At 39.3% G+C, this 23,730-nt stretch overlaps 2 protein-coding genes across 2 annotated transcripts; one reads left to right on the top strand and one right to left on the bottom strand.

The window, feature by feature from the left end:
* Positions 1-683: 683 nt before the first annotated feature.
* On the top strand, positions 684-9,773 carry LOC147303321 (germ cell-specific gene 1-like protein). Its single transcript, XM_086280627.1, has 6 exons — positions 684-879; positions 3,037-3,231; positions 5,203-5,262; positions 5,355-5,513; positions 5,898-6,009; positions 7,509-9,773. Exons 1-6 carry the CDS (start codon positions 684-686, stop codon positions 8,095-8,097), a joined length of 1,311 nt encoding a protein of 436 aa, XP_086136753.1. The 3' UTR covers positions 8,098-9,773.
* A 1,976-nt stretch (positions 9,774-11,749) lies between these two features.
* Positions 11,750-16,157, bottom strand: LOC147303320 (recoverin-like). Its single transcript, XM_086280631.1, has 4 exons — positions 16,013-16,157; positions 14,511-15,069; positions 12,891-13,002; positions 11,750-12,577 (listed from the first exon to the last, which is right to left on the bottom strand). The coding sequence occupies exons 2-4, from the start codon at positions 14,889-14,891 to the stop codon at positions 12,492-12,494; spliced, it is 579 nt and encodes a 192-aa protein (XP_086136757.1). The 5' UTR covers positions 14,892-15,069; positions 16,013-16,157; the 3' UTR covers positions 11,750-12,491.
* Between the last annotated feature and the right edge of the window lie 7,573 nt (positions 16,158-23,730).

Genomic DNA, 23,730 nt, shown 5'->3' with positions numbered 1-23,730 from the left:
TCCCTCTCACTGAGGTGGAGGAACAGGTTGAAGAACGGGATGTGCCCTGAGAGTGGAACCGATTAGTCTCAAAATCCACAGGATAAGATTTAGATGTTTGTCTTTATCTGAGAGGGGAGAAGATATTAATATGAGACCCGAGCGGTGACTGCAGTAGAAACATGGGCTAAATTTGTGACCAAAGTCTCCAAAAGGAAACAAAGGTCCCAAATTTAAACCTGGCCTGCTTCTCTTCATCATGCTTATTTCCTTTAAGTGACACTGCAGCAGGAGGAGAGTTAGAGCTCCCCCTGCATCCTCTGGCCCGCACATCTGTCTCTTGTTGCTGGAAAAGATTAAATCCCATAGCTTCATCTTTCTTTATTCCACTGTTATTTGACCTTTGCTCAGCGCTAGCTCTCCTTCTCCAGCGCTGCCCTACTTCTATCTCTCCAACAGACTACTTTTTATCTTCCCCTCTGTCCTTCGTTCCACTTCTCAAATACCACTAATCCCCTCTCCTCACTTCTGTCTCTTTCCTACCACTTTATTTTCAATCTCTATTGTATTATTGCAGAAAGCTCCCCAATCTTCTGCTCCAGACAGGTCACCAGAACCTGTCTGGCTCTTGCAGCTATTTTTGACACACACTTGCCAAAACCATTTCATTTCTCATTTGGCTGCTTTTGAGTTGAGACACAGTCATGCTGGAGAAAATGTCCAGACGTAACCGCTCCCTGCTGTCACTGTTCCTCACCTCTCTGGCCCTCACGCTGTCCGTCTGGGCTTTCTGCACCTCTTATTGGTGCGAAGGGACACACAAGGTGGTGAAGCCGGTCTGCCTGTCGCCAGTCAAGATGAAAAACTGCGGGCAGAACAACAGCCAGCCATACACCACAGGTAAGACACACGGGCCACACAGTGCTTATTCTGGACATTTCAAAGATTTCAAGGATCCTGGTTAATTTGGCAACAGCTGAAGTCACTGATGGTAACAGCAGATGCAGTTTAATCATCTCAAAATGGAAGTAATGACACAACTATCTGCACAGTTTTCTTAAAAAAAATGAATTTTAGGGTAGCTGAGGGACTTTGTTCTTATTTCATGCATCATTTTGAGATTTTTTGCTTTTTTTGCACTGTTGGTAGTTTTACTTTTTTGTAGTTCTCCGTACTTTGGGATTAGCTGTGATCAAATAGCCCACAAATTAACCAAAATAAAATATTTCTGTAATTTTGATCTTGATGGAAATCCTCAGGCTCTGACTGCACATACACTAAAATTATTTATCATGTGATGGATGTTGCTGACATTAGTCTGAAGAGGTGAAACTATATGCTGCTGTATATACTTCGTGCTTTGTTCTTTTACTGCCGGTCATATAAAACCAAACAATCAATAAAAAGCTGTCATCCACTGATATTTTATTTTTCAGTTGGACAGATGATTCAGTGTAACTATGGCCTTTACTATTAGGGATTTCTATATTTGTGACCAAATTAAAATGATTTATGATAACCCTAAAAACAGAACAGCAACAAACTGAGAAGACAACTGATACAAACTCATAAATTCACACACGACGTTCGTTACAGAAGGCAACGACTTGCTAAGATGCAGATATTTATCATAGCAACCTAATGTTTATAGTTTTGCATAAACAAGGTTAAACTCACTTTTAACATTTACATAATCTGTGTCATCTGTTTTGCTCATTGTTTGATGTAGTGTCACTATGAATTATGGGACAGCATTGTCTCCTTTGGTTTCTTGGAGGATGAGCCAGAGCTAAGGGAGATAATAAAGGATTCGAGCTCCTTTCCATAGAGAATTTAAAGAGCTCTTATTATGTGCCTGCCACACTGCTGTTTCCAGGTCACTTCACTCAGAAGAAAACAACTATTTGAGTATTTGACGGTGTCTGCTGTGCTCCCATTAGAAATGGGTGCTCCCCTTTCCAGTATTCCCAGCTTCCTTACTGTGCCGTGTGCCAATCCTGACACTGGCTCCACCACCTTATGTGGGTAGAAATTTAGGTTGTCGTGACCAGACCTTCTCCATAACCTATGCAAACCCTATCTCATGAGTTCTGGGCCACATGTGGGCCAAAGCGCAGAGTCCTCAAAACGTCTGTTTTCTTGCTCATCTTAACTGGCTTTGATGGATGTTTAAAGACAACTCAGAAGAGCATGTAACAAATCTAAGCTGTATTCACTACTTACTCACAGCTAGCAGACAGTTGGAGCATTTGATACATGCCTAATTGAATGAAAACCAGCTTCTAAGAAAGTGCTTTCACCCTAAGGTCAGTTTAAACATGAATTATCTCTTTTTCTCTGAGTTCTCTTTTGCCTTCTGCCAGCTGGATTTCTAATTTCTCTCGGCTGCACGTGCAGTTTGTGCAGAAAGTCTGAGCGCAGGAATTCTCAGTGCACCACAGTGTTGTCGCACACCAAGTCATCAAAAATGATCTTTTCAAAGTGCATCTGTGATGTTGTTGTGGGGTGTGGGATCGTCCAGGCTTCCCTGTCACTTTTACTATTTTCCTGTTTGCTTATTACAGTATGGCATTAGTAGTTTTACTATTACAGGATCTCCACAGATGCTTGGGTTGAAGTATTTTTAGACTTTATTGCCAGAGATTCACATAATCCCGGCTTTGTTGCTTATCTCAGCACTTTATGGCAGCAGCTGCATGTTGTCTGGATTTGCTAACCCACTTTACCATCATTCAGCTTTAAACCAATTTTATCTCTGTGTAGTATTAAATTTTTATTACATAAAACAAGGGCTGATAACACGGAGAACAAGGTTTCAGGGCTGGATTGTGTTACACACTGTGACCCAAAGGAGACCTACTTCAGGATTTACAGCACTGTTTGCTGGCATACTTTTCTCATATTTCCGCAGCTCTAGTCTTATTAGAGCAAAAGCTCCTTGGAAAAAAACAAGAACACAAATGATTCTGTTAATTACTTAAGTTTGCTCATTTCAAGCAAAAAGGTATGTTTTTATACCGTTTCTGTCCCCCTAAAACTCCTGTCCTCTTCATCCAGAGGTGCCCACCCCAGACCCCAGGAACCCAGCCTCCAATGTCACGCTGTCTCCTCAGCAGAAGGAGGAGCTGGAAAGGATAAGGAAAAAGCAGCTGGCCAACGCTGTCCACTACATCTGGGAGACAGGAGAGGACAAGTACATGCTGAGATACTTCCACACTGGCTTCTGGCTGTCCTGCGAGAAGCACAATGAAGGTTGGTGAGTGGAACAGACTTTGATCAGGGATCGAATAACTGGGGGATTTTTGTGCCTGAATAACCTCCATAAAAAACTCTCTGTGCAACATTCAACTGATTTCTTTCATAATCTCAAGATGACACTCTCATGTCAAAGGGGCTATGTAAAAGTAAATGAGGTGGAAATAAATTACCTTTTAAAACAAGTTTAATTACAACATTTTACTTACCATAATGACCCAAAAACTAAAGGCAGGTTGAGATAGAGGAATAAGTTAATGCATACATTAAAATGCATCAAACATCACTTAAAAATGGGCAACAGCAGATTTTCAAATATTATTTTAACCCTGTTCATGTGCATTAATTAAAATAGCCTCTTCAGACTGCAGTAAACATAACTGTGAATAAACAGAGCCTGCATGAAGCCCTGTGACTAAAGTTTACAGCATTTTTTACTTGCAAGTGAAATTGAAACTAGAAAGTGGCTGGAACGCATTTTCATATTAAAATTATCCAAAATAAATAAGAAACTAAGAGGAAAGATAAGTCAAATAAATCCAAAAAGCATAAAATCTGAGTGTCTCGGGTGAAAGTTTGGTGTGATCTGCAAATACTTCCTTGACAAGTCATTTGTCTGTCCTCTTTCAAGGACAAGCCACAGTCAAAGGAGCATTAAAAGCTAGTAAACAGTCAGTAGAGCTAATAATGCAGTTATTATGCCATTAGATTATTCCTGCCTTCACTGTAAGAACAATTAATGTTGCAGAGTATTTTTATGCACAAATACCTGGCAAATAATATTATTGAACCATTTATTATCACATGCACAGCTGTAACCTTATTGGTCATGAGGCCATCTTGCAGCACTGACGGTGTGAAATGGCAGTGCTCAGGTATGTAACTTAAAGCCTGGCAGATTCTTAAACTCTTAAATCTTGTGAAACTTGCATCAGTCCAGATGTCCCACAGAATGAACCTCACCTCTTCCTCTGTCTGTGTTTTAACTGCTTCACAGATTTGTGCAAATTAGAATTTTTTTGCAAGAACCTATATTATTTGTTTTAACAGTCACTGGCAATCTGGTTGAGGAGGACAAGTTGGAGATGTGCTTTCTATAAGGACACATCTCAACATGAGGGGACAAGTCTAAAGATTTTATACGCACAAACACATTCATATGTTTTAATCTTCATGTGAGGTTTTATCCAAGCTTTACAAATCAAGTGGAGATGCCAGCCTCTTTAAGTATAAATTATTATTGCCTCTTTTTTAATGTCCTTTCACTGGAGCTCAACAGGGACATGCTGTCCAATGAATAAAACACAAACAGCAAACTTGGAAAATACCCATGTGATTTCGCTGACTCAGCCCAATGAAATCCCGTATTTGCTTCAGAGGAAGATTTGAATACATTTTGTTCACTGCATCAGGATTGTGGATTTTCAGAGTCCAAATCTATCATTTAATATAGTGCACCTCATTTAAGCCGCTTTCTAAGCCTGGATTATTGTTGCTACGCAAAAAACTGATGGAAAAACTGTTGGTAGTATTGAGTTAACACATGTGAGTCACACAATAAAGTGCAACCATCCTCTCTTAATGGCAAAAGAAGCTTGAGAGGGTTTCTTCTTTTCACGAACTAAATGATAATAGAGACCAAAGAAAACATTGTTATTGTTGTTAAGTGCCATATGGGCTACATAGTTATGAACACACACATATAAAAGCATATACAGAGTGATGTTGGGTATCCTGTAAACAGAAAGCAATCACTGTCTTATACCCTTCGATGGAGTGATTGCAACTATGACTGATTGTGGTTCAAAGCTGATTGTAGCTTTAAATTTGACCTTTAAGTATGTGTGTGCCTCTCAGTGCTTACAAAGGATTATTCTCCCCAAACCTAGTTTGTATAAAACAGGTAGACCCCTGTAAACATTATAGATTTAAAGACAATATAACAAGCTTCTTAACCCTTGTTTTTAGGTGCAGATCAGGAAGAAAAGTGTCGAAGTTTCATTGAGCTGACACCAGGAGAGACACAAGGTTGGTCCAATACCAAATTTTCATCTCACAACAGAGAAAATCTTCAATATTTAACCTGAAGAAATTGTCTCTATATCCTTAAATGCTTCCAGGTGTGCTCTGGCTGTCTGTCATCAGTGAGTTCATGTACATCGGTCTCCTGGCTATGGGCTTCTTACTGATGTGTGTGGAAGCACTGTGCCTCTGCGCCAAGAGGGAAATGAACGCCCTCAAGATCAATGCCTTTGCAGCCATGTGCACTGTCCTCTCAGGTGAGAACAAAGAACATTTTCTGAGTCCTAAAAGGCTGTGGGCACTTGCTTGCTTGCTTGATCTAAAAACCTCAAGAGGAAAAGGGTTGGATACAAATGGTGGAAATTACTTTCCTTCAGATGGTGTGTGGGTGAGGACCTCAGTAATTCAGGAGGGGCTCAGAGTAGAGCTAGGATGCATGGATGGATGGATGGATGGATGGATGGATGGATGGATGGATGGATGGATGGATGGATGGATGGCAGGACTGCCATGTTTCAGTCATTCCTACAATAATAACCTCCAAAATTTGAATTATTTTATCTTACTTTTTTATTTTTTAACCATATTTTTTCAGGTTGCAGCAAAGGTAACCGTATCTCCATGTTTCTGTCCTCTCCCAGGCATGATGGGGATGGTAGCTCACATGATGTACACAACAGTGTTTCAGATGACTGTGAGCATCGGACCTAAAGACTGGAGGCCACAGAGCTGGGACTACGGCTGGTCTTTTGCGTAAGTTTCAATTAAACCAAAGTAATTATTCTGTATTAAAGTAAAATATTCCCCAACAATCGTCAGATTAGATGAAATATCCCACAGAGTTTGATTATCACCCAATATTGTCAAAATATTTTATATCTGCAAGGTGTGTAAACATTATCTGGTTAGCAAGCTATACAGAAAGCTGTTTTGAGAGTGGCTGTGACAAACACTAACATGGTCTCAATTACCTACAGCTGTGGTCAGGAGTTCACATGAACGATTGACATGGTGGCTTTTAATTATTTTTCTATATTTCTTTTTCTAGGGTCAAATGATTGCACAGAACACATCTTTAATGACTTTAAAAACAATAATTGAGAGCACGAGTTTTTAATTTATCTGGAATTTTCTGTGATCCACACGGGGTCAGAAGCAAAAAAGATACATATACCGCCACAAATATCTGGTTAAATGTCCCTTACCAGACACTTTTGGTAGTCATCAACAAGCGTCTGGCATAATTCTAGCTATTCTAGATATTTGACCAATCTCATTGGCTGATTTGTTGGATTTTCAACATGGTTGAGGTCAGGGCTTTAGGTAGGCCATTCTAGGTGCATAATGCTAGTTGCTTTGTCCATTTCAAAACCAGTGTTGATGTGTGTTTTTGATCATTGTTCTGTTGAAATGCCCATTTGCATCTAAGGTGCAAACATCTAGCTGTTGGTTTGAGGTAAAGTTGAATAATTTGAACATATTCCTCCATTTTTATTATCCACTTTGTGAAATGTATCAGTACCACTGACAGGAAACGGCATGATGCTTCTACCACTAAGCTTAACAGTTTGTATAGTTGTCTGAGGTTTGAAAGCCTCACCTTTACTCCTCCAAACAATTCCTACTATCATTGTAGCTCAGTCTTTGTCTCATCTGACCATGAATCTTTCTCCAGGAGGAATTTGGCTTTTCCATGTGGGCAGTTGAAAATTTCAGTTTAGCTTGAAGGTGTCGGTTTGGGACCTGGGACATCTTTCTTGGTCTGTACTCTCAGTCCATGGCAATGTAAAACTGGTTTCCAGTTCATGGGAGGCTTGAGCCTTTGTGGTTCCCAGGCTGTTCTTGAACTTAATAGGCCTTATTTGAAGTGAGTGTACGTATATGTTTGAGCCTTCATTGATACTCCTGACCATGTGTGGATTAGAGAAAATTTCAAATACATTCAAACTTGTGTATCCAGTTCTTGTTTTTTTAAATCATTAAAATGTATGGTTTATTGTCATTCCACTTTGGGAAAAGAACCCTTCAAAGAAACAATTAAAAGCCCCAAATTTCCATGACATTCTTGCTCGTGGTGAGTGGATGTAAACTAACTGACCACAGTTATAGATGCTGTCTCTCCAAGCTTCAGTAGTCATATGGCACTTTAAAGAGCTTCACTGTACCACTTTCTGATCTGATCGAATCTTTACACAACCTTTTGTATTGGCTGGTCATCATACTAGAAAGATTCAATCTTTCCCCCTCTCCAGCATGGCATGGCTTTCATTCAGCTGCTGCATGGCAGCTGCTGTGGCCACATTGAACTCCTACACCAAGACCATCATTGAGATGAAGCACCGGGCTCGGGTAAGGCTGGAGGAGGCCCGAAATACCACCAGTGCCCCCTCCTATGAGGAGGTTGTTCGAGCTGGGCCGGGAGGGATTTACTCCGTCAGTCAGCTGATGCAGCTTGGACAACAGGGGGCTCTAATGGACCCAATGTGGCCCAGAGGAGTGGGACCAGCTGTTGGACCTCTGGCATGTGGCGCTGGGGGAGCACTGCTCGTTGGTGGAGGAGGAATTGGAGTTGGAGGCATGGGTAATCTTGGCGTTGGGATGGGACTGGGAGGAATGCCATCTATGGCAGGTGCTGGGGGAAATGGTGTTGGAATGGGAGGGATGGGAGGTGGAGCAGGGGGAGGAATGGGAGCAGGTGGAGTAGGAGGGGGGAAGCTGGCAGACCCTCATGGTGTGGTTGTGGTGGAAGGCTGCGGCACCGAAGGATGTGAAGATTGTGAACGTGAGATGGACGAGATAAATTATGCCCTCCAGGAGGAGCGAGAGGACTCACTCTGCTAAGACTTCTCGGGGCAGAAGACCTCGACAAACATCTCTCCACGGCAGATTTTACTTATCTCACTAAAACTACAATAAAATATATTTTTTAAAAATTCACAGGACTTGCACAGACACACACACCTTTAACCTTTAACTGCAGTTTTGTACATGTGGGGTTGTACAAATGAAGTTTCAAATCAATTCTGGACTATTTTCAGTACTACATCTATTACAGTATGAGAATTTCAATTTCTGGACCAGTAGCGAGCAAAAGAGCCCGAACTATTAGTGTTGTGGTTTATTACTGTAAGAGTTACCACAGTAACATTTTCATCCTATCTCAGTAATGTTTCTGTCCACATGGCAAACTCTGCAGACGTATGTGCAGTAGAAGAACCAAAATAACTGGCTTAAAGACAATGCAAGCTTCACAGAGCTGCAAAGTTGGGATTATTATATTGGCAAGCGAATATTTGAATAGGGTTTAATACTTGAATCAGAATATTATGATGTAACATTTATTAGATTTGCCCTTCTACATGTCTTACACATGGAGTTAGCTTACAGTTGTTCCTGGCTGGAAGTACATATAACTTTAGGCAACTGAAATTTAAACACACGCACACACACACACACACGCGCACACACACTCACAGTTTGATTTTATAAAACTGCACAAATCATTTTGTTTTTCAAGCCTTACATTTCTTCAGGGATTTGATGTAATTCAGTGACTCGTTGGATGTTAGAGATGATGTGAATGTATTCAAGGGGCAACAATACATAACAAATAATATAACACAAGTTTGCAATCACATTTGCTGTATGTATATTTTTATTTTTAATCTGTTTTTGCATGATTGTATAAAATTCTCTCCACATTAAGGTGATGAATAAACATGAAGCACATTCATTGCATGACTGGACTCGTCACTTGTAATAGACTTTAATGGAGTCAATGATACTAAAGTTCTTCAAGACAAGAATTTATTTTCTTTTTCAAGTTCATTCAAGTTAAGGGTTTAGGCTTTCAAACCTAACTTAACTGTACCATTCGGTGCTATGTGCACCCACATAGATTTGCATTCAAACAAATAGACTTTCTAAACTTTCTGAACATGATGTACCAGTGCGTTATTTCTACTTTAGAAATTTATAGAGTCGACCTCTGTAAAAACCTTTTCAGGAAGAGACTTGTCAGGAAGAGGCCAGACTCTATAGATGCCCTTCTGCATCCAGCAGTATGCGCGGGTCCACTGGGACACCCGAACCGCAGGTTTTTGGTATTTCCACATTGGCTTCATTCATGCTAGAGCTACAGCTCCAAGGTAATGTATATTTGCATCGATGAAATCAAGAAGAACCAGAATTTCGAGTGTTTGTCATCTAAACCTGCAGATATTTCTCAAAACTGTCAGAAAAATGTAGTTTATTTACATTTCTGAAGAATAAACTGGAAATAATCAACCCACTATTTTGTCTGAAATATTTGGGTATGACGTGGCTCGTCTTTAGCCTGTGGCAATAACGGGGTAGACTGTGATCAATGCTGTCTTGTAAACTTAGTGTTGACATCAGAGGTTTTTTTTATCAGTTTTTATCATTTATGAAGATGCTGCAAGCGTATTTATCTTTTTGCAATGTAACTACATCACTACAATAAATTAAAGAACCAACACTCGCTGACCTCTTTAAGTCAAAATACACAGAGAATAAATAAAGGCAAAAAATACATCTGCTTTTACATTTAAACAAGAAGTTACGATTTTTAATTTTTTGGTCTTTAGCTTGGCTTTGACATGTTACATATATTGACCTTGACCTTGAAATAATTTCGGATGATTTCTACTCACTTTGGAATTATTGTGACTTTTTTTCTTCTTGTTATTATGAGATCTACCTTCATATATTGTATTAAATATTTAAATAAACAACTGGCAACATTTATAAAACATTAATTACTTTGGTGATCACTTTACCTTCCACTCAGAACCATCTAAAAATCCAAGTTTTAACTCGCTGAATAGAATCAAATATCTGCAGAACCAATACCTGTTAATGGTTCATTTGGGTCCCTCAGACACAGATACAGTAGATCGAGGAAAGAAAGAAAAAAGAAGGATCAACAATTACATTCACAGAGAGATTTGGATGTTCAGACAGATGCTTTCAAATGCTGGACAGAAGATTATGTCAGTAATCTCTGCAATCAGGGGAATGAGAATGAGAGAGAGAGAGAGAGAGAGAGAGAGAGAGAGAGAGAGAGAGAGAGAGAGAGAGAGAGCTTGACATCATGCGGGGACAGAAACAGATAAAAGTCAACTGTAAGGTCTCTGAGCAGTATGTGGAGAGTAATTAAAATGTATATAAACAGTTGAATTATGCAACAGTTCCACAACCAACAACATATACAAATTAGAGGCTTTTTAAAATTTGTATAAATTTGCATAAACAGACCTGTGTCACGTTTCATTTTGAACATTTTGGGAACACCTGAAGGTTCCCAGACACCAAACATGTTTTTGAAGGAAGCATCTGAAGTAAATTTATTCTTCTGTGACTTGAAGTGAATAAAAAAAGTAAGGCAGATGTCTCTAAGAAACTAGAACAAGAAAGTAGGTCTTTTTTCTTATGAAACAACATTAATCTTTTATGCAGACACTTCTGTGTCTTGTGTAATTTAAGAAAGTGTCCACTGTTAAACAGGGCATCTGGAGATGCATGCATGAAGGATTTGGCTCTTATTTGTAGATAAAATATGATCATGGTGATTTTCCGATCAGTTTGGTTTGGTGACAAATTTCTGCTACTGCAGCAACATAAAAGAGGAGATTTTGATGCCGAGGTATTTAAAAATCCACACAGTAATACTTGTTTCTTTGGATTATCTACAGACCATAGTGAGAACACCAAGGATTCGTTAAATCTGAATTATTCACAGCGGGATACAAGGATTGTACTATAAATAGTTTTGTTTTTTTTTCGTTTGCTTTTTAGGGTTTTTTATTTTTCAAATGTAGTTCTTTTTTTGATAGCACAGTTACAGATAATGCATTATTAAGTTTTAAGTCATCAAATAATATATATGGGAGAAGATAAATGGGAAAGATGTAATAATAAAGAGACACAGTCATTAACAAGAAATTTAGTTGTCACTTACTTCAGCACATTTGCTGTTTGTGACACAAAAACTGTGCAGCTGTGTAAATAGCAGTGGAATACTTCAGCAACTACAGATTGACATTTTTTCTTCACTTCTTCATTTCGAGCACGCTCTAATAAAGAAAAAATGGCAATATTGTCATGGTTGCTTTATTAACTTTGTCTTGACATTTTGTGCAAGTACTGCATACTTAGCTGTGGATCATCAACAGTGGAGTTACATCACTATGACTTGAACTATACCGGAAAGCCAAATCCTTTTCAGAGAGTAAATTTGTTATGATGTGGCAAAAAGGAACAAAATGCAGACTTGAACAAAAAAATATAAATTTCAATTAGGTGGCATGCATCAGTCAATCAAAATCTGCATGTTTGTGTACTAAATTTTTTATTTTTTTTTAAATGTTACAGAAGCCATTTTCCAGTTAACAATGTTTTTGTTATTTTGTTAATTTCTTAATTTTAAGAGGAAATAACAGTTTTTAAATTAGATTTACATCGACATAAAAAAGACTTTTGATAATAACATTTTATTACAATTCCAACATGTTTTATTCAGTGTATTGTACAGGATCAAGACTTGATTTCACATGTTGTCTCACAATAACAAGTCTATTCTCCATATTCAACACTTAACTAGGACATTGAACATTTAAGACTGTGACATATGGATACAATAAAGAATGTAAAAGACATGAAATTAGACCAGGATAATGGAAACCTCCTGCATTTACTGTAGTTACACCATGGGCTATATGTTGGTTTGGGTTAGAAAAGGAGGTAGAACATAACTTGTGGTAGTAATAATTTTGGCTACTCTGAATGACACTTTGTAGCTTTCATCTTCTTAAGAAATTCAAATTAAATACTTACTTTCTAAATGTGGAAGAAGCGATCAGAAGATGGACATTTTATTTACATGCTGTAAAACTTTGTTCACAGGTTTAAGAGGGGATGTTGTCTGTATGGTAGACACATACCGGTGATACTTTGAAATTTGAAATGCTTACAGTTTGTCCCATTTTTTTCCTCAACATTTATGTGCTGTAAATAACTTAGACAGCACATATGGGTATACAATAAATGTTATAAAACCATTGAAGAGGTTCTGTGTCATTGTTTAAATTAGACCATCTGGTCATTATCATCACACCTACAATGTGTTCATGTTTTGTGAAATTGCTGTCAGGTGAAGTGGACAAAAAAAGACAGTGACAGAACTAGAGAAATATACAGTGAAAATGTCTGAACAGCTACTTTAAAGGTGAGTATTGAATCAAGCGAAGAGCATCGTCATTGTCCAAAACTCCCTGGATGAACTCTCCTTCTGCAATTCGGTCTGCAAAGAGAAAAAAAAAGTTTCTTATAGTTTATTAGTTTTGTTTATTTGGAGTAATATCAAAAACTGAAAGGAAGTCTTCAAAGATGGACATTAAACATAGATACACTTAAAAGGCATTGCAAATACAAACTGTGTAATTGAGGAATGTCATTTACTTTGATAGTATTACAATCCAGTAGCCTAACCTATGACTACCAGATTTGTCACATTCCTCAGGGATTTACTTCTAAACCAGTGTTTTCACTATTGCAAGTGTGATCTACTTATCTGTCCATATTCAATGTCCATATACGTCTTCACTATTTCTTACCGTTGTCACCCTTGTCAAAATAATTCCAGAGTTTATCTGCCCTCTTCTGAGCTGTGTTTTCATCTTCAGGCAACTTTCCCATCTCTTCTTTGGGAATCAGCTTAAAAATTGCCTGTCAAGGGAAAAATAACAAAATTTGGTGAAAAGTGAGAAAAGATTTCACTTGTGTGAGCTACAGCTGTATACAGTAAAATCTATTTTTGTGGCTGCAGAGGGAAATGGAGCCATTGCCCCCAAATCCTCCTTTAATCTGAACCGCTTTGTCACATCTATGAGCTGATGAGCTGCCTCGCAAACAAAAACAGCAACAAACTGCTGTGATTCTACAGATTAACCAACCAGCTCTTTTGGTCTCTCTGGCTTTATTTAGTGAATATATGAATACTAATCTTTAAGAATGAAATGTGGCTGTTCTAATAAGGTTTCCAAGCAATATAAAGATACATTAACACTACACAGCACAGTAATACTCTTCAGCTGCCTGTCTTAAGAATATATGAAAAAAATTTATTTTTCCAAATGTAAACCGAATAATTTTGTTACATATCAGGGAGGATGCACTACTGTGGGCACAAAAAACTAAAGTGAGAAGGCACTGGCTTTATATAATTCTAAGTGCCTTTTTATATTTGTCTGCATACTGTCAACAAATAATGATGGTGCTTATTGATGAAGGTTTGCAGTTTTCTCTCTAAAAATTAATTCGAGTGGCCGGTAGATAAAACTGATTAATTTTCAATTCCATTCAAATTATTTCGGTTAAATTTTACTTTGTATTATTATATTATTTGTACATTTATAGCTCCAGATCATATCAAATATTGCCTCAATGTGCTTTATTTTTGCAAGGTTTTATGACATCAAACAAGCTCAAACACTGTCTTAAATAATCCTGTGTGCCCATCACACATTTGTTTCCGTTATACTTCATTTGCTATTCAAAGTTTAATAGCTAACATACTGTCATGCTTCTTTGAAATGTATTAAAATTAGAACATTTCACTTACTAAGAGTAAAAAAACGAATATGTGGAAAACCGAGGCTACGTTGTGACATATTAGAATAGAATAATCCTTTAATTGTCCCACAAAGTTAAATTTGGGTGTAACAGCAGCAAGAAAGACACATATACAAACAAACAGTACACAAGACACAGAACAGAAACATACACAATTTTTACATATTTACATCAAGGACATTACCTGTTACCAAGGACATGACCAAGGATTTTACCTATAGACATTTCAACATTTGTGTAAAACTTTGCAAGATTATGTCTATTTCTTTAGGATTAAGTTAAATGCAATCTATTTATCAGCATTAATAAATTATTTTTTATTTATGATCATATATAAGAAAATGAAAATGTAAACCCATGTTTAGGCTCAGAATTCAAGCATATTTGGAGTCTTAATTTCAACTATAGTGGCCTGTTTTGCTATTTTACAGGTTGCACATGTAGTTCAAGACAGTCTAACATGATCTTCTATGCAGATAATACGTTTGTCTAACTTTGTTCTTGTGAATCCACCTGTTTCTGTAAACAGTGTGCAAACATCTAGAAGCCAAAGCTAAAGGAAAAGCAGTGATTTAGCACTTCATCACCACCCTTTCACTCACCGTGCAGATTTCCGAGACCTCTGACTTGGTGATGTATCCATTCTTGTCCACATCAAACAGCGAGAAGGCCCATTCGAGTTTCCTGGTGGTCTTTCCTGTTGATGTCATGTGGAGGGCAATGATGTACTCCTTGAAGTCCAGAGTGCCATCGTCATTTGTGTCAAAGGAGCGGAAGACGTGTTGAGCATATGTATTGGCATCACTTTCTGGAAAGAACTTTCTGTAGATTGTCTGAAACTCCTCTTTTGTGATGCGGCCATTTGGACACTGCTTCTTGAAGTTTTCATACCACTGGACAATTTCAGTCTCTGAGAACTTGGTGTTGAGCTTCAGATCCTCCAGGATCTCTTTGGACACAGCTCCGCTCTTGCTATTTCCCATTGCTGGTGTTTTAGTGATGTTTTAGAGCTTTATTTGAGAGTGAATATGTGGCCCCTGGCTCTTCTAGGGCAATTATAACCCAACTTTAACCTAAGAAGTTACCTCCTCTGCTTTGTTAAAGGGGTAACAGCCCTCTTGATCCTGTCTTCGCCTGCTATTCAGCCCACCAACGCAAAAGCTGCGAAAAGAACAGTCGTATGGTAAGCTCTTTAAGCCACTCAACCATCTGTACTTCCAGCAATAGGTGACAAGGTTCATTTCAGGTCAAAAGTAAAGTCCTTGCTTATCGACATCGAAGTGTGCAAGTCTCTACCCTGTTGATCTCTTAAAATAAGCACCAAGCCAGGTTGCAACTGAGGACTCAAATAGACATGATCTTGGCCCCTGAGGGCACCTTGTACTCAGAGTTATTTAGTCCCGGTAAGTTTCTATAATGAGCTTCATCCATACTTAGGAGTCTTATCTATCTATTACTTCATGGGGAAAAATGCTGTGCTTTCCAAAGTTTACATTTTCATTACCAATGTTGAACAAAAACTGAAATGGCCGAACCATAAATGTATCTTCACATGAGTGATTGCATCTATAAGTGACAGTCAATCAATAGCTTTAAATTTACACACTGGTAAGGGTCTTCAAAAGTCAGCCTGCAGCTAAGCTTGTAGTGAACATTTGTACAACTGGAAGACCCTTGTTTGATATAATATCTAGATCCAACATCATTACATGAAAACAAAAATGTTGTTTCCTTGCAAATTATAAAATACCCAAAAAATTGTGCAAGTGATTATTTTAATAAAATGAATGAATTCGTCTGTGAGAAACACAAGTGAATAGGACCAAATTTCTCTTAATTATATTTTCAAAAATTCAGTTTTGGATAAATGTTTCTTGTGAGCTGTAAAACAGAGAAACTAAAACAAAGAAAAGTTTCAGTTTCAAGTCAAAAAACTTGAATTTAACCATTAAGAAATAAAAATTCATTGCTCATTAAATGGAGTTGAACAACACCTGATTAAGATGCCATAAAGTAATAAGTCTAACAGTATCCTTAGTGTTTCCACACTCCTTATAATCAGAATTTATCTTGCAAGTGTTGCTCAGCTCTTTCTGTCTCCTACCTGTGTGATCAGCTGGGGAGTCCAGGGCAAACAGTGATGCTCTGTCTGTGAGTAGCTGAGGAAATCAACCTCCACCTGATGGGTAGAGTCAATTAATCTGGATCACCCTGAGGCGGAGCCACATCAGCACCCGTGTGAGCCCCTGAGCTGCTGCTTCCTTTTTATGTATATGTACATAGTCAAGAGGTGGCATCACTCATAAGAACTTTTTATGATGTTTCTCACAAATAACTTTCACTACTACTTATACTCAGGAAGAGTATTTTTGTTCATTATCAAGACTGAACAAAAGGCTCAAACCACTATTGATATATTCTCATTTCTTTGGTTTGACACACATATAGTTATACTATGATCAGGTTGTCATTTTGTGCCATTTTTCTGAATATTTTGCACTTTGTCGGAGATCTGGTCAGTCTGTCATTGTCATTGTGACATGAAAACAGAGCCTGTAAGGACATTTACAATGAGAAGCCACATTAAAATAGCTCCACCTGACGCTTGCAACAGGACAGTCTGGCAGTCTGACTATGGCAGTAAATACTCTGTTTTTTTGTTTTTTGGGGGGGGGTTTGTGTCCTGTCTGGCACTGTAGCAATCAGAATTATTGTCTGAAGGCCAAGAAAATTTGCCCAACAGATTTACTTTCCCAAGTGGGCCTTTTGCTATACTGGTCCACTTGATTGTGATAGTTTATTTGATCTTTATTAGTTATTTTTATTCTAAGTTATTGTAATCAGGCCAGACTGGACTTGGGGACGGGAAAGAAAAACAAGAAGAAAAGTTCAGAAGAAAGTTAACAGAAGGAGAGGGAAAGAAAAAGGAGAAAAGAGAGAGAGAAGACAATGAAAATCTGCTTCATCACCTTTGTCTCCCCCCCCTCTTTTTCTTTTCCTGGATCACCTGTTGAGAAAAAAAGAAAACAAGCAGAAGAAAACGAGAGCAATAGAATAAACAACATCACGATGATATATGGGAATATGACAGTAAATACTAAATGTTAAACATTATTGTGCAGCACGTAAGATCGACAGCGCACAGTGTGCTTTAAGGTAGGAGCCAAAAAGGGTGTAGTTTGTGGGTGTGATCACCCGTGTGTACACCTGTGAGCATGGACGCGCTGGTTTTTTGGTTTTTAAAAGGTTCCTACATGTAATGATCTGCTAGAGGGTGTGGGGGGGGCCACAGCCCCGTCCTCCAGGGCATGAAGCAGGTATGGAGGAGATCAAAACTCCAAACATCCAGAGGCCCCCAGAACACAAGAGACCAAGGAAGACCAACAGAGGGGCAGCCGCGCCACTGTCCCAGAAAGAGCTGAGGAGAGTCCCAGATGAGGGCTCACTCAGCAGCCGCGGAGCAGAAGCCAGGGGGAGTTGCAGTGACGCGCCCGGGAGCTCCGCCGGCAGCCAGCTGTGCCTGAGTGACCGAGCCCCAGGCCGAGAGGCCGAGGGCACCCCACCCCCAAAGTGGCCAGAGAGAGCCCCAGGATCCAGGCCCCGATAAGCGGCCGCCAAGGAGTGAGCCGGCGTGTACCTGGACGCCCATCCCCGGACACAAAGAACCACCAACGCACCGATGTCTGAGGGCGTCTGCCACTGGCAGGGGAAGTGGTGGGGGGAGATAGGCCCCCATACCTTGGAGGGCCTGAGATGTCCCCAGAGAGGTGGCGTCTGAAACCCGACCTGACATATGGACACAGACATACAGGCACACACAGATACAAACATCCATTCCCACCCTCATGCTCTCATATGCACTTACTCCACACTCAACCAACGTGGAGACAGACATAAAGAGACGCTGTACACACGATCACACTCCCCAAGCGTACTCTAAGCCCCGGGTCTAGGTACCCTTGCCCCTGGAGGGGGGAACTGCACCCAGACCCAGGTGGTGTTACCCTTTTCCCTGCGGTGGGGGGAGGCAGACCGCCCCGACTCCGCAGCAGCAGGGAGGCCCCACACTCCAGACCACAGTCGGACGGCCAACTCCTCCTCCTAGCTCCCCCGCTCCAGCAGAGAATGGGGGTGAGAGAAGACTCCAAACCTCCCTCCACCCGCTCATATGTAGTAAATGGGTAAATGTTTTGGGTTTGCCATTTTGTTTGAGACACTCCTGAGCAGGTTTTTCCAACTGGCAGTGAGCACTCATGGTCTATTTAGTGGGAGCTATCAAAGTAACATCCACAAGAATGCACAGGGTTTCCAGATGTTGCATTGTAACATCAATGCTATCCAACATTCCTGTGTACGATGACCAATCAGTTTATGTCATCTGTTATTTTCAGAAAGATTTTCTTTAAAATCCTGTTCTAGATTATATCATTAGAGTTTCTTTAGTTTGGGTATTCAGAGAGAGAGACAAATAAAACCAAGGTAATTATAATTTAGCTTCACTAATTTTGGCTGTGGTTACTTTGATCATGTAGCAGCTCATATATGAAGTCAGTTTCACTTGAGGCTGGCTGCACAAGTGAAAAATGAACAACCAGGTACAAAAATGGATTTGGTCAGTAGAGATAATTTCCTTATTATCACAACTGTACAGAGAGGACAGTTTTTATGCCTTACCTATGTGGGGATTTTTAACTGACAGGAGTAATAATAATAATGATAATAATGGATTGCATTTATATAGCGCTTTTCGGGGCCCTCAAAGCTGGCACAAGCAGTTTTTTAGGCTCACCAAATTATAGTTACAGAACTGAGTTTCTCGCCCTGGTGTATGATGTTTAGGCCTTCAGTGAAAGAAGTTCAGTGACTTGAATTAGCCAACGTAAAGTCCAGTAGATTCGTACTGCCTTCCGTCCGTTTAAATCTGACAAATACTTTTGTGGCTCCCAAAAGAATCCAAACTCTTAAACTGAGGCTACAAAATGCGCAGTTCAGGTAGTAGGAGGTATCGCAGTGGTTATACCCCTTCTTTATATACAGTCTTTGTATAGAAAGAGTCAAAACAATTTGTGAACTAATAGAATAATAACACAGCCTCTGAAACTTAGCATCATCTCACAAAGCAATGGCAAAAATGAACATATATGTTTTAAGTATGCAAAAAAAAAACAAAGCCTCTGTTATTCTGGTGTGAGATTTTTATCCTTTATTATTAATCAAGCTGCTGAAGTAATTCAATTTATGTTTTAGTAATCCTATTTAATTTAATTTTGAATTATCATTGTCTATATAAAAGCTTAATTATTACCACTGCTGTAAAATATTATTCCTTAAAAGTAACAGGAAAGGCTTGTTTCTATCTTCAGCCTACAGAGCAAATCAAGTCAGCTGACTGATCTAGGCACTGAAGCATTGCAAGCGCACTGCAGGGTTTGTCTGCTGTAAAAATAAACCCGATCAAGTGAAGTGACAAAGTTAAAGGAAGCTGTTTCCAAATCTACCTTGGACCTTTAGGCGGGCCAAGGTTTAGCAGTTTAAATCCAGTTGGCAGGCAGCAGGTGGAGGATATATCTGCTGCATTCAGCGGGGGATTTAAATACACTTAAAGTGAGTGTTGACTGATCCACCATCTGCTCCACTGTCAACCAGTCTACACAGAAACCCATCAACAGAGTGCACTGAACCAACCAAAGTTTCTATCAATACAGAAAAGCATGATGGGAAAGCAACTGTCTGAACCCCACTGAAAGGTCACAACCTGTGTGACACTCCACACTTTTAATTTCGTGCGATTTTTCTTTTATCTTGTCTAATATTTGTACTGCCCACACAGTCGTGCATAAGTGATAAGAATTACAAAAGTCACATCATTTACAGTTACATCATTTTATAAACTCAATCTCTGAAACAAACTAGGAGGGCACAGGGAATGCATTCTGTCTTTCAGTGCATTCAAACACTCCATCTCACTTCCTACCTTGGCTCATAATGATGAATGGTGACAGTGCTAACGTCCAAGCTACCATGCTAATGCTAGACCCCAGTTACAGAGGCCTAAAGACTGTCAACAACCATCTGCAAGCAGTTACTAGTAAGGAAAAATGTGTATTCTTCAATTTGTTGGAACGGTTGCTGGAGATGCATGGCAGTTGGTGGGTGGAACTGGTTGCAAAGCAGTATATTGTGCTGTACTACACCAAAACCTTGTTTTGCGTTTGCTTTAATTGCTCATGAATCACCTAGGCTGCCCATACTTTGTATGGAAGATTCCAACTTCTCTGCAAAAAACCAGACAAACTGAGGTAGTGAAACCTGAAAGGTGGAAATGTTCACCTTCAAAGTAAAAGGTGCACTTTTGAAACATGTTGAATGTGAATATTCTCATATTCTCATTTTCAGTTTTTGTCACACTTTTTCAACTTTGACTACCACTCGGTGAGTATTTGGCAAGTGTTTGCAGACAAGCTGGTGTCTTTGAGGCAATATACAAGTATATTAAGGAATCACATAGAGCTATTCGGTAGAGCACGCTCTTTGCAACCAGTTTCACCTAGCGACAGCCAGCAATCACTACCCAACCACTGGAACCCCGATGGGTCTCTGAGTGTGTGAGACTAAGACTTCATAAAGAATTGTGTTCACTGTATCATAGGTCGCACTGGTATAGAAAGGGCCCTTTACGCTATTCAGTGTTTCTGCATTGCATTCTTATCTCAGAAATTCAATTACTGGTTAGAGTTAGCACCACATCTACTTCGTTAGGTTTACAAAGACATTAACCCTGCAACCCTGAAAATATGGATACCAAGTGTACAACGTACTAACTGTACAGCATCCTTGTTGGCTTTTAATGCCCATTGGTCTGCTTAAATGGTATTCATGAAGCAGCATGAGGTGAATGGAGATTATGGTTATGGAGAAGTTTTAGAAATGAGCTGCTTTCATACTTTTTCTATACAAATTATTAATTACTTTAATATTTTTACTCATTTATTTAGCCAAAAAGCTCTGACTGTTTTAGGTCCTACAATGACTTATTTTAAGTGAGTACAAGCTGATTCATAGTCTAAACTCAAAAAGTGAACTCTGTTATATAATCATCATCAACAACAACAGCAACTGTGATGTTGACTTGTTGATGGCGATGGGTCTGTTCTACCTGATTAAGATGACATAAGTAGCTACCTGCAGAAATCCTCTCTACCCACTGCTTTTCTGTCAGGCGGAGCTGTGCTGATTCTCTCATGCAGGACAAATTTAGAGCCACATACCGTAAGCTCTCCCTTGGCAAACAGCTGATGTCTCTTCTATAGAAGTAAAACATCTTAAATCCTGAGGCCTAACTTCATCATCCCGCCCTCCTCTTGGCATCATTAACCACAGCTCCACGGATCATTTGGATTTTACCACTGGACACATGGCAGAGCCAGAGAGGATGAAGAAGACATGCAATGTCAGCTTTCAAGAATAAATAACTTCCTGCAGCAACAACAACAAAAAAAACCAACCTCTGAACTTGTTCAGATTTAGTCTGACTCGAATAGTGCTGGAATAAAAAAACAGCTAATGCAGGCTAATGTTAGCTAGCTATAGTTAGCAAGCTAAAATCACTACGAGTTCTATAAAATGTATTACTGTTTCAGTATATTTTAGCATGCCACAGATAAGTATTTCACAGTTTTTTAGAAAGTGAAAACAAGAAATGACACCTTGGTGATATTATCCCTTATATTCGACCGATTTGAAAGTTTGACTGACCTAAGATTCCATGACTTTGTTTACAAATAGGATTTCAGCACACAAATTAAATTGTATTAGTCTGCATACAGTGTATTTTATTCAACATTTGTACCCTCTTTGTGTTTCCAGTCCAAAATGACCAGTCATTAGAAACGAATGGGGGAGACAACTTATACATACATACGGACACACAGAAGCATGCATGCATGTGCACACACACACACACACCAACCACTATCGGAACCTTTGCCCAGTCAATCCTCTCCTCCATAGGAACAGCTCGCGCGTTGGCAGTTCTCACAAACAGCTGCAACATTGTTTCAATTGCACTGAGTGTTTCTTGTAGCTTTGGTGTATAATGCTTTTTTGATGCCTTGCTCACAAGTCACTGTGTGGCATGACCAAGGCAGGTCAATATACTCTAAGTGTTACTCTTTATGACATATTTGATCACTACACTTGTGAGGAGGACAGAGAATCTGACTTTTTCAGGCCTCAATGTCACTTCAGATTTGATATGTTGTTACTGGTGATTCGCTTTGACAACATGATACAAAACCAGGCCGTCATCAACAAGACACAAAACCAGGCCGTCATCAACAAGACAAGCTGACATGATGAGCGAGGTTTAGGACAAGCGTGTGGAGCGCCGGCCACTCATCACTGTCTTAAGTCCAAACATCAGAGTGGCTTTTGGGAGACGCTGGCCTTTTATTTGTTTCTTGCTAATGGGCACAACCAATTTTCAGACTAGCATAGCTTTCATTGATTTTGTCTCTCTTTTAAAAATGGAATATTATCAGTAAGCACATTAGCATTTAAACCCCAAAGATACTTGTAAATGAGGAGAATATAATTTTCTTTACCCTAAAAACATTCATGGCCAAGATAACTAATGCACAGCTGTCTTTTTGAAGCCCACCATGACTTTGGTCAAGACGTTCAAGTATTCAGCACATTCTCCCTTTAAACATACTGATGCTTTATCAGCTTTCTTTTTTTCCACTTTAACCACTCATTTATCGTCATCTTCCAATATGCCTGCTGCTATATGATTTTACAAGAATACCAACTAACAAAGCTCCACAAAGGTGGCAGGCAGGGTAATGAGTTCCATAAAGAGACAAACACTTTCCAACCACAGAACAAGAATTTAAGTCTGGGACAGCTAAATTTTACACTTTTATACTAGTTTTTGATTTTGGGGGGAATTTGCTCTGTTGGTATCCTGATAATGCACGAACCACTGATTTAAAGGAGGAAAACATTTTTGATTTGGATCTTGTTTTGTTTTGGATTAATTTCTGTTTTATTAGAGAAATTACAGCAGCTGTTTAGTTCCCTTTTGCAATTCTTCTCTCACAGAAGGTAACGATTACCTGTGAGTACTATATTTTTCATTCTTCTGGGTTTCTGGCCTTCCAACACATATTTTAGACCCCCCTTTTTAATTCTTGCTTTATTGACCTCATTCTCAATCAGCTTGCCTTTTTTAAGAACAAGGATATTCCCGTCGGGATTTATTGGATTAGCTGTTTTTGTCCCTTGGTTCTTGGGACAAGCCTTTCCCTGTCACTGTCTCACCTTTAACCTACAAGATTGGGTTCTAAGAAAGGGAATCCTTTGATTGTAAGGAGGAGGGGATTAAGATGGACCAACAGAAGGAGAGCCTGAGAGGAGCGATGCATGTGGTGATGTTAGGCAGCGTAAGGAGGATTTGGCAGCAATGCAAAGCTGTCTGCTCTCTGTCTGAGAGTTAATAAAGGGAATGGAAAATCTAGGGTTACCTGAACATAGCTGAGAGGTTTTATCAAAGCTCTTTGGCTTGACCTTGGGGAATCTGTTCTTAGAAAAAGAATATTTAATCTAGACATCCTAATTGATATCATGGCGTCAGTGTGGATACTAGTCGAAGGAGGTAAGGGAGGTCAGATGAACAGTCGGCCAAATGACTGAGGATATGGACCGAGTGAGGAGGCGGGACTAATGCAGGACTTTGTGCAGTTACTTTAGACTGGGTGAAGCAAATGTAATGTTGACTGTTAGCATACAGCTATCACATAAATTGAGCAGCATTATAAAAAA

The sequence above is a fragment of the Aulonocara sp. 'chitande type north' Nkhata Bay genome, linkage group LG22 (genome assembly GCF_057382095.1).
Source record: "Aulonocara sp. 'chitande type north' Nkhata Bay isolate Kocher_YH1m ecotype deep benthic linkage group LG22, A_spYH_male_GT1.1, whole genome shotgun sequence".
Taxonomy (NCBI): Eukaryota; Metazoa; Chordata; class Actinopteri; order Cichliformes; family Cichlidae; genus Aulonocara; species Aulonocara sp. 'chitande type north' Nkhata Bay.
Note: the sequence above shows the minus strand (reverse complement) of the source record. Positions and strands in the feature narration are given on the sequence as shown.